Raw genomic sequence first — 18,125 nt, 5'->3', positions numbered from 1 at the left:
ACTAATTGCTCATCAAAGAGAATATAATGACCAATACGTCAAGGATATGGCCTAGTGGGTAAATGAAAACACGTAATGGGTGACGCTCATAACATTGCGGGAGGCAAAGTAAAAGTGTCCGGTTGCGACTAATCGGCGTCTCATTTTGCACTGGGAGCGTAGCGGAAAATGAATGGTTTATAATTAAAAAAACAGTTCTCGAGGCGACACACGGATGGCATGCCGATCTACCGTCGTTGTGCGTATATCCATCCTTCACCGCCGATAACTCCCATTGATCGGCCGGACAAAGAGGAAGCAATATTTAACATTTTAAATTTTATTCAGTTGAAGATTGACATTTAACAAATTAATTTTGTAATTTTCCTATTTGTTTTAAGCTTTGAACAAAATTAAATATTGGGAATGCTTCCTCTTTGTCCTTCGTCGCGTCCTGTTTAACCACTGAAAAGTTGGCGCAAGTGAGATTTCACATGAGTCAATAAAATCTGTCCTGTGCAGTCAACCATGGAAGAATTTTGAATCTGACTCCGAAATATCAAATCGAGAGAGCTGCTCTTCAAGTACATTGCACATATGTATGTATGTTTGAGGGTAAATGCTAAATAACAAAAGATATCAATCATTTTGTAAGTGTAACTTTTTTATTGAGCTACTCTGTATGTTTGGGACATATTCACACAATCAGATTTAAATCTTTCAATGAATGACGTAGGCGTTTCAAGTCTCGTTATCAAACACACTGTATTAAGTGTCTAGGTCATCAACGTTCTTATTATGGGACTACAGAGTTGTTAAAGTGACAACTTGGGCATGAGATATGTTGGTTTTTCATACAAACATGGCTTCCAGCACGACCGCAAAATCACCATAGAGTATCATTGAAAAATCGTCGAACTGCAATAAAAAATTAACGTAACCATAGGCCTGCCTTAACAAGCCATGTCCAAAATTGCCGTGTAACACTAGCGAAAATCAGTATTAGCGGTCAGCATATGACGGTGCATGGTGTCAAGCAGGGGTACTATCCTCCTGGTCAGGTAAACCTCACGCCTAAGATGTTCCTTTAAAGTTTAAAGGGGTACGCTGTTCGTAATTACTTGTGGTGCAGTTAAATAGACATCCACTAATACACAATGCCGTGGTGCATTTATTGTGAATAAAAATTTGCTTAAAATTGGTATTCATAGTATTTGTATATCAGTCTACACAACGGCAATGTTGAAATTTATATTTAGTATGTATTTTCGCAATTGGACATTTTTAAATTCAATTACATATTCAAAATCTTTAACGAACGGCGTAGGCCTCTAAGGCATATTTCATCGTTTGAAGATGACTTTCTCAATGCCAATCATTGGAGCTTCAATCAGCAACGACGTGCCGAAAGCTATCACATATGAGAAGAATAAATTCCCGACATACAAGTAAACCTGGAAATAAGAAGGAAAAAATTATAAAATCAGGCTCTACTTTGTCAGTAATTTTTAGAATATTGAGTTTCAGAAAAAAATGTGGTTATGCCAGGTTAAACCAAATTGGCAGCAAAGGGTAGGCAAGATGGCAAAAATGTTAACAACTTAAGGCCACATTTTTTTAATGGTCGGATTACGAATCCGCCCGGGATTAATTTCCGGAAAGTAGAAAAAAATGAAAGTCCCGAGGACCATTTTGACACACTTTTTTTCTCCCCGATCATAAAATAGAGAGAAATGAAGAAAATTCCGACGACCAATTTCAACCAATTTTTATTTTTTGGGGTCCCCTTGTATGATCATAGACTAAAATTGATTAAAAAAATAAGCATGTTTATATTTGATTTTCCCACCCCACATAGATTTTGAGTCTGATGGAAGAGATTGAAAGGAAAGAATTTTTTTTCAATTTCCTCCACCCACAAAGGTTTTGGATCTGAAGTTTCGTTTCAACTTGTTAAAAAGGTGTGGCCTAACCATGTGAGAACATGAAGTGCATCCATGTTAGAAAGATTGTTTCAGGAACACGAACCGTACTTGTAACATTTAAAACAAGAACATTTAGCCCCCTGTGGTTATAAGATTCTGTGATATAATATTTTATAATATATTGGCACACGCCTTTTTACAACCAGGAGAGTATTTTAAATTCTTCCATCATTTTATGTGACCGAGAATAAGTGCTATTCAAAATGTATCCCAGCTGGTTATGTAGTTATTACCTTTATATTAAAGTATACATCCTGAGTGTAGGCTACATTTAGGTTAACCTAACTGGGAGTAGACCAACATTAGTTAAAGTCTCTCCTAACCAATGTGAGCTTCCTGCTGAGACAGATTCATTCAAGGTACCTCATAATCTGTAAAGTTAATATTAGCAATTTGCTTCAAAGGCTTTAGTCGAGCCCCTAGCTTGTTATGGGAAACGGGTGGATGATTTGTTACTGCCTAACGGGATCTGCTCGTTACGAGCTTGTTTCGATGTCTTACCATGGTGATGTCGTCATAATGTGTCGGCGCGCGCTGGTAATGAACATATATTGCGATCCAGATGGGGTGGACAAGATAAGCACAGTATGTCAGTCGACTCAGCGGAATCCAGAATCTCCACGACAGGAACTTATTGATAGGACCTGAAGATGTAAGCGTCGAATAAGGTATTTGAAATTACACAACATTATGAAGAAACATTATCATTATGTTTACTTTATTTGCTGGTTTAAGCCCTACTGCCCCCAACGAAAGGCATTTCATGGGGTCGGTATTTTCAAGCTGGCCCTCATGACGCGCTGGAGACTCTTTCAGCAATTAGAAATCATCTACATAGTCATTTCATGTTGAGTTTTTGTTGATGATCCTGATTTACCTACATAGCTTTGGGAACATGTTGCAGAATGTCAAGTAATCTACACGTCCTCTTGCAAACAGGGCCTACAACATTACTGATCCTTACGCATGCATGAGGGAGTAAGTATGCCGGCACTTTCAAAGTGATGTTATCTGCTATCAATTGGGAGAATGAGCAAAGAAATATTTCCTCGTGAAATAAGTGGAAATGTGTGGGGGTCTCAGTCGGTGATTATATTTAAATCTCTAGCGCAGATTTCCGATAACTGAAGTGAAAGCTAATGGGTCTATAAATTGGGGCATAAGCGCAGTCAGTGCTGCCAGCTAAACAATAGACTGATCTGAGTGACAGTCATATTGATTCACTCACCTCCCATGCCATGAACACAAGCAAATATAACCCAGGCCACCGCTAGACCCCAGACAAAACGGCTGAGAGCCACGTACAAGGCCTGGAGGTCGTAGCCGATCGGGATTTGGTGTTTCTCATCATAGTAGAGGCCGTAGACCAATGAGAGACCGAGAGCAATGGATAGGATCCAGCCTATCCAAACATACAGCTGAAATAACGACGGGGACACAAGTTACATAATTGAGGCGGTACGGCATTCGTAATTACTTGGGGAACAGTTACAAATATAAATCCACAAAAAACACAATGTTGTAGTGAAGTTATTGTGAATACAATTTCTTTAAACTTGGTATTCATAGTATTTGTATATCGGCCTACACAACGGCAATGTTGCAATTTATATGGGCATGTTACAAAGCATTGCTAATGCTCCCATGTACAGAATAAAACACCATTGTCCGAATTTACATCCAGCGAGTATATTAAAGGCATACGCCATTCGTTAAAAAATTTGAATTCGTAATTGAATTCAAAAATGTCCAATTGCGAAAAAACATACTTAACACAAATTTCAACATTGCCGTTGAGGAGACTGATATACAAATACTATGAATACCAAGTTTAACCAAATTCATATTCATAATAACTGCACTACGGCATTGTGTAATTGTGTATTTCGATTGAACTGGACCACAAGTAATTACGAATTAAGAGCTGATTGCATAGCGATATATGCAGCACAGTTAGTAGGCCTTTGGACCAAGTATCTGACGAATTTCTGGTAATAGTGTGGACTATGGGATGGTTGGTGCTGAATGGTTAGATCAGTTCGCAAGATCATAAACAAGGTACATGTATCGTGTATTTTCAATGCTTTTAAAGGTCATTTCGGCCGTGAGAAAGTGACAAGAATAAGGTGCAGTAGCGGGTCTTTTCGGAGTTCAAAACAATGATCTCCCCGCATGATAGTAGGATATCCAGTTCCATTTTGAAGGAAGTGCGCTGATAAGAATCAAGACCGTGGGATGCAGTGTCGTTACCTTTTTAAAATGAAACACCTTTTTACATTCGGTCTTGTGGAGAATAAAGCCCATAACCATTCCAATGAGGTAGGTGCAGATGCGGGTGTACGGCTTGCCGTAAATGTAATCAAACCCAGCTGCGTTTGTGTACAAGTTGCGGGGGCTGCAATGAAGATGAAACCCCTGGAGAATCAGGTCACCAAATGACGGAGGATTTTATCTCAAAGGGGATTTCGCACACCAACGATTCAGCCCAGTTTTTACATTTTCTCAGGCGGTGAAAATTAACCGTCTCATCTCCTATTCAAAAGTCTGGCGCAGATCAGTTGGCTAGATTAGTCCTGCGGAACCTGTGGACAATAGGGTTCAATTCAGTACCTTGGGTATGACTTGATAATGCTTTGATATCTGCCGAGGCCAGGGAAGGGCATTGTACTTGTAGGAAATACGCTTAATCTTAATAAAGACATGCCTTCCAAATCACCACTTGGCCTGCCCTGGATGGTGCCAGAGAAATTTTGTGCATTACAGGAAACCAGCCGAATTGTGAACTCAATGGTAAATTTACAAAAATAACCTGCATCCATATGGTAACTTTGACAATATGACATCATATGCATACGAAGTAAGTCGACTGCCGGGTTACATTTTAGTTCACATCTATAATTAGTTCATGCACACTTTGATAAACCAGCAGTGCATTTTTCTCCATTTGTATTGCAAATCATGCTTGATAGAACCATATTGCCAGGTGAACACAAAGTCATTTCATTGGAAAAGTTCTAGCAACACGCCGTTTCTAACATGATTGAAAAACTTTCCCCTTTCCCACGACTGACCAGTTTGGTGAGTTGGAGGGCCTGCTTGATTCTTGCAGGCAGGGGGATTTGATTCAAAGGACCGATTGCAGTTGCGGGGTATCGTCTGACTACAGCAGCCACAGCAGAGAGTTTATTAGTTTCTGGTCCTTACGCCACAGCTGGGACTCCTATCAAGTCTATTCCCATCTGCCCATAGTGAGATGATATAACTCCTCTTGCAATGATGCAGGCGAAGGACAACGAGGCACAGACTCCGATACCGACATACTTCCATCGATACAGCAGAATCAAAATGATGGGACTGATGATGTAGAACTGCATGTCGTTGGCTAGGTACCATGCCCAAGCAAAACACTGCAAGACAACAGAAATAGATGAACGCTGGTCAATTACAGTGGCTCTTGACAGGGTGACAAAAGGACGGCACTACATTCATGATCTGCAGACCAAAAGCACCAGAACCACTGAGTGGAGAATCTTTCAAGATCAAGAAAAATGCGGGTCTAGCAATCTTGACATTTTCCCTTCGAGGATGGCCCGACAGTCTTATGGTCTAACAATCTTACCATTTTCCCATTGTTCAAATGCACAATAATACTTCAAGGATGGCCTGACATCTTACCATTTTGTCATTGTTTAAGGGCACTGTAATACTTTAAGGATGGCCTAACGATCTTACCATTTTCCCATTGTTCAAGGGCACGAAGTTGTTGATATAGAGCAGGTTCGTCCACCACCAGTCTTTACAGTTTTCATTGCCGAATCCCCCGATGCCAGTGCCGGGCCCCGGCGCTACATATTGAATGAGGTTGGTGAAGAACATGATGCAGAACATATAGGCTGGAGTCAATCTGAAAAAATCATGCAGCGAAGGATGTTTTCAAAATCTAAAGAAGGGCGTAGTTTTTTACAATAGTCGGCAGAGCAAAATGCTCTTTGTACCAAGATAAGGAAGCCAATTTTGTCACATGAAACGAAAATCTCCTAAAAAAATAGCTCCTAAATCATTGGAGTCCGTCTAAAATAGATACATGTACATATGTATATAAAAAGTAGTACACATGAATATACAACTTCCGATATTATACGAACTTCGAACAGCCAAGAGAATCAAAATCCTGAACGCCAAGCATTACGCAGTTCTTGGTAATTCTGTATTCATGATTTCTGAGCCACAGCAAAAACCTGCTCCCTTTTAACTTGCTGACGAAAATTTGATACATAAACATCCTTTCCTCATTTATTGCTACTGATAGACGAAACTACACATATCATTCAATATCCTCCTTGAACATTTGAATCTGGAGCTCTTAGGGAACACAAGTGTCTAAGTTTCGTGCTTAAACCTTCAGTCAGTAGGCTGAACGAAGTAAGAACATTTTGATAGGGTTGCTTATTTTACGGACCTGTGCTCACATTTGCTATCTAAGTAGAGCTTTGGTGCTTTAGCGCTGTCCACAGTAGGCCCAGTTTTTCTAGATCTGACACGAACATTAGCTTAGTACAATTAAGCATAGATATCCACTTATGAGGGGACACTTATTAACTTATGTTTGTTTTTTTTAAGGAGAAACAATATGGGACTCAAAATTCGGGAGCACGAGATGCTCAGAACAGCATAGGCCTATACTCGGAGTTGAGGGTTTTACTCTCTCCATGGTGTTGAATTCACACGTCGTCTTGGTCATTCCTTACCTCCAAAACCGATGGAAGTAAAACAGTGGCCAGTTGATCTTGCCGTCTTTGGCCTTCATCTCCTTCAGGCACAGATAGGTCACCAACAGACCACTGAAACGGAGGAAACAGTGCGGAAATGTGACAAACATCCTTTCTTCACTGCCGAGTCACAACAAAAATTGCTTCATTTCAGACAAGAAAGACTAGTGCACTCCAAACTCTTGCGATCCAAAAACTGCACATCGTGCACCTCTGATGGAAAGGACTTCTCCAAGTCTCCAATTCTATCGGTCTGCTTTAAAAACAGCGAGTCTCTATGACTTTTTGTTCATTATTTATAGCCATTGGCAACCTTTCGCATTTGACATACAGTGACCAACTTGGATAGGTTTTCAAAATCGTTTATCTGCACTCAAATCCCACATTCAGTCAGTTAAGCTATTAAGATTCCCAAAGGATGGCTAATATGTTGTTAAGAGCAATAGATGGTCGAAAACGATTGCTAGGATACATAAACATGCATGTTCATGGAAAATTGCTGCATTTGGGGTGGGGATTTGGATTTGGATTTTGAGGGGGCTGATCAAAATTAAGGACACGAGGCTGCTGTACACATGTAAGCGAGATTGCCCCCAAAGGGGTTTTTAGTCCAAGTGGCCTAGGACCTACTGCCTGTTAGGTGGACTGAATAAGAAACCGGCCACCATTGCTCTCTCTCCGTGTCTTACCTTAGAACGAAAAAGGTGTCAACTGAGAAAGTAGCATGAGTTATAGTCTGTCCAAGGCACTTTTGGAAGAGTGATTGCGCCGCGGATAAAATATTATCTGAAATACGAAGAAGAGGGAATTTGGAAAAATGGAAGTAGAACTTGGTGCCATAACATTATTTGCAACAATGTCGACTGGTTCCTATTGTTGGGCGGTAGTGGTGCTCCACTGAAGCACATCTCTGGCTCTCTTTGCTCCATCAGACAGGCTTGCAGTCTTGTTCCAAGTTCACAGGTTGGACGAGATTACGTCGCAATGAGGTTTCGACCTCATGACCTTTAGATCACAGGGCGGTATGCTCTTATTGTGGCCTCATCTCTTGATATCGATTTCAACTCACTCATGTTTCCGAAGTGCATGAGGTGCGTGTGTCCCAGGATGACCCACCACATGCTGAGGACTCGAAGACCATGAAGCATGCCGATGCTGCTCGGCGGCGAGTCAGTACTCAGGATCTTCGTCGCATTGGCCACAGCTGAGAAGCTGAGGAGAAACTTGTCGAAGGTCGTTTGTTCTGGAAAGAAAGGTACGAAGAAAATTGTTGAAAGAACAGCTGGAGGCACGAAATACAGATGAACCTCCCTTAGCGAGGTTTGTCAATGCCAGTGCTTTCCCTTTAAATGCCCACCCTGTACATTCATATATTTGAAATATTGTAATTGAATTTGAAAGTTTCAAATTGTGTAGATATGAACTAAATATAAATTTCAACAAATGCCATTGTGTAGACTGATATACAAACGCTATAGAGAGTTTTAGCAAATTCGTATGCATGACAACTGCAGTACAGAATTGTGTAAAACTGCTTTTCTATTTCCTGTACCGTCAGTTATTACAAACGGTGAACATGTAACTCTTTGAGGCTGCACACGCAAGCTTTGTCCGCATTCTTGCAACAAGATGCCGATTCATAACATCTGATATCATGGCCAGCCCATCAGGCACTTTTTTCTACCAGTATACATTGTACATACGTATGTACTTCCCAAATTTACAGCGTTTGAAGGCCTGAACCTACCTCGTCTTGGCACGGTATTTACATCACTGTAAAGATTCTGTGGAGCAACTCCCGTAAGGAGCCCGATACGCTCTTCATCCACGCCATGCTTCTCTTCGTTTATCTGGATTGGCTCGGTCAAGTTGAAGCACGTGCGGTTGCGATGGAAAAGGTCGTAGAGTGTCCCAATGATGACAAACGCAAGTAAGATGAACACGATTACCCTATGAATAACAATAACTAAAAATGTTGTCTAAAATCAAAAATTCACCCAGACATCGCGGAAAATGCAGTAACCACTTAAAAGATCAAGCTATTCCTTTCTTCTCCATCTGTACTTGCTCAGGATGGTAAGGAAATTGTCGGAGGCCATGTGCTCATTGCGGTCAATAAGAGGATTACGGTTACCCATGGTTACAGAGAATTTGACCTCAGTGACCATGGAAATTAGGGCAAGGTCAAAATATCACAGAGTGAATGTTTTTGAGACATGACCCACATAGGGTTTTAAGACCTTGACCTACGCTGTATACAACATACAACAGAAAAGTAGGTTACACTGACCTAAATTGATGTCATTTTGTAGAGATGCCCATCGGTGTCAACATATCAAAATTGCAGAGTTTACGACAAATTATGACTTGCTCAGGAAAATAATAAAATTGTCAGGGGCCATGTGCTCATCATGGTCAATAAGAGGATTATGGTTACCCATATGGTTACAGAGAATTTGACCTCAGTGACCACAGAAAATAGGGCAAGGTCAAAATATCACAGTGTGAATGATTTTGAGACATGACCCACATAGGGTTTTAAGACCTTGACCTACGCTGTATGCAACATAGAACAGAAAAGTAGGTTACACTGACCTAAATTTATGTCATTTTGTAGAGATGCCCATCGATGTCAACATATCAAAATTGCAGAGTTTACGACAAATTATGACTTGCTCAGGAAAATAATGAAATTGTCAGGGGCCATGTGCTAATCATGGTCAATAAGAGGATTACGGTTACCCATATGGTTACAGAGAATTAGACCTCAGTGACCACAGAAAATAGGGCAAGGTCAAAATATCACAGTGTGAATGATTTTGAGACAAGACCCACATAGGGTTTTAAGACCTTGACCTACGCTGTATGCAACATAGAACAGAAAAGTAGGTTACACTGACCTAAATTGATGTCATTTTGTAGAGATGCCCATTGGAGTTTATGACAAATGATGACAAAACGTGTCACTTTTGGTGGAATTTTAAATTTTGACCTCTGTGACCTTGGCGCAAGGTCAAATTTTTCTAGCACAATGTTTGGCTGTTCAGATTTTTTTAAATTGATGGCATGCATTTGAAGAACACAGGGTGAAGGTTTCTTGATATATGACCGGTGACCCCCCCCCCCCACATTTGCCTTTTTAAACCTGAACAAAAGGTCACATTGACTAAAATCTTTGACAACATGTAGTCAAGCTTAATTAGTGTCTGCATATCAAATTTGAAGAGTCTTTATCAAATAGCAAAGAAATAGGCAAATTTTCAGTGAAAGTTTATAGTTTGACCTCTGTGACCTTGAAAACTAGGTCAAATCAAAAACCCTAATGACATGTGAAGTACCCTTTAATACTAGGAGAACCTACCATAAAGATTTTATCGAAAACGAGTCACTCATAAGCGAGATAACACACTTTTTAGGTTTCCACTTCTGGCCCCTAAACCGAAATTCATCGTCAGAGGTCACCTGAACTGGGGCGTCCTGTGTACAAAGTTTCAAGTTCATAGCTCTAGCGGTTAAGAAATGTGCCACTGTTTTAAAAAGAGGATACAGACAGCAAAGACGACAGACGACGGAAACATTGGTGTTGTATAGACTCCCCTACTGTGAGCCAAAAATCCGGCAGAGAGCTCATTTCTCCACAGCAATTTTCCCAAATAATGTTGTGGAGAGGTTTTTGCGAATTTTGAGGCCGGAACGATGAGGTAAGAGACGTAGCCTACCTACCACCTGACATATACACGACCGTTACTACAGCAGAGAGCCTGCACAGATTCACGTTGCAAAAAGGATGATGGTGACGACGAATACACTCATCCACCTTTGTGACTCTCAAATGTCATCACAAACTATTATTAAGAAGTTTGTCTTTGTTACTTACAGGGAGACGACAGCAGCAGTGTCATATGCAACTGGTCCAGAGCAATCCACCTCAAGAATAATTGTCTGGTTATTCACAGTAGCAATAACTGGAAGAGATTCATAACACCAATTAAACTGAACAGCCTAAACTAACATCGATGTTATCAACACGTCACACAAGACTCTACTGCACCAGGATATACCAGAGAAATTCTGGCCCGCATAAACCAACGTCAATGTCTCTTTAATTAATTAATTAATCTTAAATTCGTAATTTCTTGTGGTCCAGTTAAATAGAAATCCACTAATACACAATGCCGTAGTGCAGTTATTATGAATACGAATTTGTTTAAACTTGGTATTCATAGTATTTGTATATCAGCCTACACAACGGCAATGTTGAAATTATATTTAGTGTGTATTTCTTCAATTGGACATTTTTAAATTCAATTACAAATTCAAATTTTTTAACAAATGGCGTAGGGCTATAAATTCATCTATTCTTACCTGAGTACAACAAGCCACGTACATCCAGTTCACTACACGAACCTGGGACGCAAACTGAATAGGTCATCGCCAAACCAGGAATCTAAAAAACAGTGTAATTCATTGCTATGATACGTGTACCAGTTACTTCCCATTGCAATGAAATAGGGGACAAGGTTTATTGCTGAGGTACATAGTATCATACGCCTGAGGCTAGAATGCAAATTCAAGGGTTGTCAGCTACTGTTGTAGCAGGTATTTACGGCATGGCAAGGAATTATGCTGGCCACATAATCAGGAGGTCATTGGTTCAAATCTATGCAGGATCACCACAGTTTTATTGTTGTGTCCTTGAGTAAGACACATAACCCTTAGTTTCTTCCTTAAAGGGACAATATAGGCAGCAGCTAGGTAGGCAAGATAAAGTTACACAAAGCCGCCAATAGGGGTCTCTCACATCTCACAGTATGTCGAAATGATTCACGGTTGTACGAGGAATTCATTTAGTGCTGAATCTGACATGACCCAGGGCCCTTACTGTGTATATTTTGGGAACCTAAAGATGACCAAATTAGTCCCTCTGCTCCCGCCGATATTGTCCCTTTAAATCGAAGGTGCCTTGTACCTTGTTTCAGGGCAAGCAAGATACCCCATGCACCAAGTAAGAATCATGAATAGCTTGAGATGGGCTCTGCCCCGCTTGCTGAAGACAGTCACTAGCCTTAGGCCAATCAACCCAATTGGCGCAGAACCGTATGCCCTTCCTTATCACCATATTCAAGTATCAGTCCACATCACCACCACATGAGGAACAGAGGATTGTGACAACGTCGCACCAGTGAGGAAGGAATTGCCCAAAATCATATACTCATCCAAATGATTGTATGATTCAGGATTCATGCAAGCAGTTAAAGGGAACTGGAACCACCGAGCGATTTATTCAACTTTTCGACTTTCACCGCCCGAGAAAGTCAAACTTCCAACTTCCTATTCGAGTTCAGATTTGTAGCTCCGCCCCCAGTGCCCGAGCATGCGCAGTTCAATTTGTTATTATTGAGAATCATGTGAGAATCACGTGACTCATGCGATCTTTCATTCATGAGTTTTCGTAGTAAATTCCATAGTAGTGACGTCATTCAATGATTGACAGCTAGGCGCCATGTTTCATTCATGCCTCGTTCTGATCACCCGATACGCGGGAAATGAAAACGAGGTCATACGAACTGGCTTGGCGGTTTCAGTTCCCTTTAACTTCTCTAATCTCTTCTAGATAACTCTGGATGAGTGTTGTGTATTTGAAAAGCTGGATTGCGTGAATCACCAGCTCGCCGTCACTCACCAGTTTCTGCGGGAGGCTTGCCGTGCAGTATTTGCCCTTGAACTCTTGACCTCTGCCCATAGTGGTTGAAGTGACGGCAAGACATCCTACGTAATCGCCCGCCCACCGAATGTTGCCCTGTGTGATACCAGATGGGATCTTCGCCGTGGCATCAAGCACTGAAATTAGCGAAAATGTCAACATTTATATCTCAGGAATGTCACGTTACAGACTGGCCTTTAAAAGGGTTACGCTGTCTGTATTTAATTGTGGGTAAGGAAAATAGAAATCCACCAATACACAATGCCGTAGTGCAGTTATTATGAATACAAATTTGTTTAAACTTGGTATTCATAGTATTTGTATATCAGTCTACACAACGGCAAAGTTGAAATTTATATTTAGTATGTAATTTCGCAATTGGACATTTTTTAATTCAATTACAAATTCAACATTTTTAACAAACAGTGTAGGCCTTTAAAGGGTTACGCTGTATATGTATTTAATTGTGGATCAGGAAAATAGAAATGCATGCAATGTCGCAGTGCCACAGAGCAGTAATCATGCATGCAATTTTGCTGAAACTTTGTACGTAAAGCATTAGTATTTTGTATAATTTTTTTGAATTAAAGCATGACATTGCTCAAATTTGTGCATTCTCAAAATTAAAATATTAGTTTTCAAATGTTTTGAAAGTTTCTTTTGGGTCAAAATGACATATTTTTTGCTGGATAAGGTTTTACAAGTTTCTTGTACAGTGATTTAAAACATAATTTGGGCGCAGGTTAATCATGGGAGAATTCTAAAATGTGGAATCAGGAATGATTGCCACCTGGCACGGTGGGACGACTCACTCTGTGCAGCATAAGTCTGGCCTGCCAAGATGTCGTCGATAGTCTGCTCAGTGTCATTGAGACAGGTCTCGGAGACATTGAACTTGTCAATCTTCAGCTGATTTAGCAGCTGGGGAAGAGTTGGAAGGTTTCGCTAAAAAAGAAATATATATCGGTGTTTGAAATCTTTGTAATATGACTGAGAAGTCAAATCTTACCCCAACCAATATGAACCGGAGTGGGAAAGGTTTGGGACATTTAGTCTGTCATAAAAAACAACGACAGAATACAGGCCGGAATTGATTACCAGCCGGGGCCCGGGAATGTTCAACCTGGTGTTATGACCAGGGTCATGATGGCATTGGTAGGTTATGAGGCAGAACTTTGGGCACAGCCATGAATAACTGGGGGGAATTTTACGGGGGGGGGCAATTTACGGGGGAAATTTTACAGGGTGCAATTTGACTGGGGGAAATTGTAGGGGGCAATTGACAGCGGGAAATGTCAGGGGGAATTGTCCTGATACCGTCAAGGAGGAAGGGTTTTATTCACGGTGAAAGAATATCCGTGCGTAAAAGTACAGATCGAGAAATTAAATTGCGCCATGTCGGAATTTCGTAATGTCGATAGGCCTAGTTATTGGTTGTCAGGTGTGACGTAGCAAGTGGACACCACCTTGAACACTCCTGCAAATTTATTTCATATGAGTTTATGGGCTGTAGTGATCACTTAGGGCCATGAGGCTGCTATACAGCTAGTAAGTAGTAGTACTAGGCCATGCCATGACGTCACCGAGATGTTGTGTTGACCCTGCAAGAAAGCGTATTTACCTGCAACGTGTTCAACCAATCCAATGGATAAGACTTCGGCAGACTGGGGTTGAGATTAGCTTCGTTATTGATGAGAGGCTGAGGTATGTCCATCTTCTGTTCAGGAGCCAAGCCAGCAGTACACACTACCACCAGAAAAATTTGACCCACAAAAAGAAAAACATGATGACAGAAATTCGTCAGTTTTCTCATTTTTGATCCTCTTCAACTTCGACAACGAAATCAAAGCCTTGGCAAAAGTAACTGACACTTCTAATCACTTCACACACCCGATATTGAACCTTTGATCAGGGTCAATTCTGTGTAAACAGGTCAATCATCATTCTACTTACTGTGCATGACAACAAAATCACATGTGCATGTCATGTGAGACATGTGAGAGAGGGGATTCCCCAACCAGGAAGTGCATCCTCGGGTTCCTCAAAATGGTGAATCTAGTGCCTAGGTAACCATGCCACTTCGATTAGAAAAAGAGGCGTTCAGAAACAGTTCGTTGTTTTTTTACAAAGCTGGTATTTTTGGAACGACTTTAGAATTCCCGATAGCCGTATTTTTTTGCAACAAGCAGTTATTTGATGATGAGGGGCGATTTAATTTCCAGTTGATTATCGCTAAGCCGTTCTTAACACAGTTTTTATTTTACACATGCCCAGGAATTCCCTCTGATTGCAATGGACTGATGACATCAGTGATGTATTGGGGATTACCTCTAATTTCGTGAACCGGTTTGTCGGTTTTTCTTCCAAACAAGTTGATTTTTCAACAATCAAAGAACATATGATGGCATCAAAAGTAAACTCAGATAACGCTGATAACAATGAGAAGTTGAAACCAATTAATGACGTTGAAATAGAAGAAGGAACTTTTAAGTATGTGTTGATAAAAGTGAAGGACCGTTCCACCAAACAGTTCAAACACATTGTTCGAGGTTTCTGCTGGGCTGATTTTCATGGTAAGACTATTATTAGCTAATGCGCCCTGCATGGCAACTTTACCTGAACCTGGTCCTGCGACGTGTGCATACATTTACGTTAAGTCCAATCATGGAGGTAATAATACCTCCATGGTCCAATGTGACGTCAAAAGATGGTCAGGGAGGGGAGGCCCAGAGAATGGCCAGATCATCTGAGCTGATGATCCATGATGACAAAAACAGTATACGTCCTGGAGGCGAATGTCGAATAATGAGATAATAATCGCAAATTGATTACTGCGACAGCTGATTTGTCTCTGCAAATAATCGATCAGCCACCCACTGATGCCGCGGCCTGTTTACCACATACAGTGGAACCCCGGTAACACGACCACCCAAGGGACTAAGCCGAAGTGGTCGTGTTACCGGGGTGGTCGCGTTAGTGAATTTAAGAATCATAAGTAGGTTTTCCCGCCAAAACATCGTCCTGCTGTGTGTACATTGACATGCATGAATGACTACGCCACCGGGTGATTCGATAATTTTGTGTGTATATTACGAATAAAAAATCATTTTCTTGAGTGTTTTACGTTTAATTTGCAACTTATGTAAATGAGTAAATAAACTGACGAGAGCTAATTAGACCAAACATTACATTAAAACTTGAGCATGCTAATTAGAACAAGCATGTAATTCACACCATCGGCAGCTGCCCTTCTTGATGTCAAGCTAATATTCCCGCTAACATTGAGAGAGGTGATGTGAGAAGATGTTGAGAATTCTTCCTGATGTCTTCCTGCTTTAACTTCAGCCAATTTGAACTGGTACTGATTAAATCATCTTTTTAATAACGTATTTTATCAACATTACGACGTAGTGAGCATTCTTTACTTGAGTATCGGTACTCTTACTAATCAACATAATTTATTTGTCCTAAAAACTACGTGTGCATGCCTCTTGACATCATTTAATACTAAATGATGAAACAAAAAACCGTGAGTCGAAAAGAAAGTTTATTCTTCATTTTATTTGCGTTTACATTTGATCAAACTCACTTACACATCATTTATTTTCATATGGATTCCCATGTGTTCGAGGTGCTAATTATCAACACGGATTTGCGAGAAGGTGCCAATTGATACGATGCGGTCATGGTTGATTACGGCAATTAGGCCTCATGGTCGCGTTAGCGGGGTTAATTTGCAGTTTGGGACCGACCAAGCTGGTGGTCGCGGTCTGGGTACCGGGGTGGTCGTGTTAGCGAGGGCCAGTTAATGGGAATTAGAGAGAAAACCATTCGGGACCGGAGAATTTTGGTCGTGTTCGCGGGGTGGTCGCGTTACTGAGGTGGTCGCCGACCGGAGTTCCACTGTACGTGTATCTGATGTCACCACCAGTTTACGTCTCGGTGATGTCACAACCAGCTAATGTCTGATGTCGCAACCAGTTTACGTCTGATGTCACAACCAGTATACATACATATGATGTCACAACATGTTTATATCTAATGTCACGACCTGTCTTAGTTCTGATGCCGAAACGACTTGACATCTGACTCTCACTGTCTTTCTCTTTTTAGCGGATATTTATGAAGATGTTGAGGAGAAGTTACATAAGGAAGGAGTGCAGTGTTCATGTCCAGGTGGCGGAAGAATCAAGCATTCTCCCTCAAGCAAAACGATATCCGTCTATGGATATTCACAGGTAGATGCATTGTAAAATTACAAAAAGACATTTAAAGAGAAGTAGTGATGAAGTTGTTGCTTTTATCATCATTTTGGTTTCTCCTTTTCGAGTTGACGACAGGTTTTCTCTGATGGAGAGAGTTTACAATCTGAAGACTTGGCTGGTGCTTCTGAAAATACAATGGAACTTCCCTTCTGTAAGGACGCCCTCACTTTAATAAGGGTACTCATTTTGGTTCCAAAGTAGTTGTTTCCAACCAATTTGACCTCGCTTATCAGGACCCTTCTCTATGAAGTACAACACTTGTCAGTCCCAAGGGTGTCCTTAAAAGAAAGGTTCTTCTGTATATAGTTTATTTGTAATCACAGGAGAAAAGTGTTAATCTGTTTTTCCCGTTTGTTCATTTCAGGGTTACGGCCGTCCGGATCACAGTATAACAGTAGAGATACTAAAGAAACATTATCCGCAATATGAGGACATTACGTGGTCTAATGATGGATACTGACCTGCTGGGCTGGGCTGGGAAGGGAAAAAAATCTCCAAGAGTGGAGAGTTTATGAGGCAGAGACTCCAACAGATTCAAGGATATTCTCTCTCCCAACACAGGCATCCCAATCTAACCTTAGAGGGGGGGGGGGCAATTTGAGGACATAGTCCCTGTAAATCACCTCGTCTTATGTCGCCATCTTGAAAAATCAGTCAGCGTCACCACCACCCGACGATCGTTACAAAGTCACCAAGGTGGCAGAGTGAGTAGGCCAAAATAGATCTCAAAATAATATATCAGGGTCATACCTAACAGTGTCCACCAGGTTTAAAAGCATAAAGTCATTAAAATAAAATCTAGGAAGTGACTACTTGGCAAGCCCGACTTTTTCTTGTCCTGAATGGAGAGCCGAACTCATTAATATTAAAGTAAAGTCTCCAGCTCGCCAAACAGGGTAGATTTTTTACCTGTTTGGCAAGCCCGGCTGGCCGAACAGGGTGGCTTTTTAGTGCTGTTTGGCAAGCGGCTCTCCAAACAGGACAAAAAAGATGCCTGTTCGGCGAGCAGCTTGCCAAATAGACCCGGCCTAAAATCTAATGGTCATAACCAAATAAGCAGGACATTTCCCACATATAAGCGCTTGATTAGCGTGTTGTCTAAAATGTACCAGCGTCCACCACCCAGGCGGTGGCCATGTTGGATTACTGCAGGAGCCTTGTGATTTTAGACAACATCCCCTTATCTTAAACCCAAATGTCATGAAATTTCAGGAAATGTGTTTTATGGTGTACTTATTTCGTTTATGGCTAATAAATTTTATTTTGATGACTTTATACCTGACTTTAAACCTGGTGGACGCTGTTTAGGATGACCGATTTATTTGGAGGATCAATTACTATTAGTATGGGATTCTCAAACGCCTGTGATCATCTCTCAAGAATCATGCTCCTTTGATGTCGCCAGGTATCTTAAAGAAGATGA

General features: G+C 40.9%; 2 protein-coding genes across 2 annotated transcripts; one reads left to right on the top strand and one right to left on the bottom strand.

The window, feature by feature from the left end:
* Window positions 1-631: 631 nt before the first annotated feature.
* Window positions 632-14,425, bottom strand: LOC135501410 (nose resistant to fluoxetine protein 6-like). Its single transcript, XM_064793523.1, has 15 exons — window positions 14,059-14,425; window positions 13,250-13,382; window positions 12,417-12,574; window positions 11,099-11,180; window positions 10,611-10,698; window positions 8,481-8,683; window positions 7,803-7,976; window positions 7,423-7,519; window positions 6,713-6,805; window positions 5,697-5,868; window positions 5,169-5,371; window positions 4,215-4,359; window positions 3,193-3,382; window positions 2,466-2,608; window positions 632-1,433 (listed from the first exon to the last, which is right to left on the bottom strand). The coding sequence occupies exons 1-15, from the start codon at window positions 14,248-14,250 to the stop codon at window positions 1,323-1,325; spliced, it is 2,184 nt and encodes a 727-aa protein (XP_064649593.1). The 5' UTR covers window positions 14,251-14,425; the 3' UTR covers window positions 632-1,322.
* Window positions 14,426-14,750: 325 nt separating this feature from the next.
* LOC135501769 (14 kDa phosphohistidine phosphatase-like) lies at window positions 14,751-17,977 on the top strand. Its single transcript, XM_064794058.1, has 3 exons — window positions 14,751-15,010; window positions 16,551-16,675; window positions 17,067-17,977. The coding sequence occupies exons 1-3, from the start codon at window positions 14,836-14,838 to the stop codon at window positions 17,160-17,162; spliced, it is 396 nt and encodes a 131-aa protein (XP_064650128.1). The 5' UTR covers window positions 14,751-14,835; the 3' UTR covers window positions 17,163-17,977.
* The last annotated feature ends 148 nt before the right edge of the window (window positions 17,978-18,125 follow it).

Source organism: Lineus longissimus, chromosome 17 (genome assembly GCF_910592395.1).
Source record: "Lineus longissimus chromosome 17, tnLinLong1.2, whole genome shotgun sequence".
NCBI classification, from domain to species: Eukaryota; Metazoa; Nemertea; class Pilidiophora; order Heteronemertea; family Lineidae; genus Lineus; species Lineus longissimus.
This window is presented reverse-complemented; position numbering and strand designations above follow the sequence as displayed.

What these genes read in the sequence shown, in the direction of transcription:
- LOC135501410 (XM_064793523.1), bottom strand. Translation starts at nt 14,250, where the DNA reads ATGAGAAAACTGACGAATTTCTGTCATCATGTTTTTCTTTTTGTGGGT. An exon ending in ACGTGGCTTGTTGTACTCAG is followed by an intron (nt 10,699 to 11,098) that starts GTAAGAATAGAT and finishes AATCTCTTCCAG; the next exon opens with TTATTGCTACTGTGAATAAC. An exon ending in AGGTGTTTCATTTTAAAAAG is followed by an intron (nt 3,383 to 4,214) that starts GTAACGACACTG and finishes TCGTTATTTCAG; the next exon opens with CTGTATGTTTGGATAGGCTG.
- LOC135501769 (XM_064794058.1), top strand. Translation starts at nt 14,836, where the DNA reads ATGATGGCATCAAAAGTAAACTCAGATAACGCTGATAACAATGAGAAG. An exon ending in CTGCTGGGCTGATTTTCATG is followed by an intron (nt 15,011 to 16,550) that starts GTAAGACTATTA and finishes TTCTCTTTTTAG; the next exon opens with CGGATATTTATGAAGATGTT. An exon ending in CCGTCTATGGATATTCACAG is followed by an intron (nt 16,676 to 17,066) that starts GTAGATGCATTG and finishes TGTTCATTTCAG; the next exon opens with GGTTACGGCCGTCCGGATCA.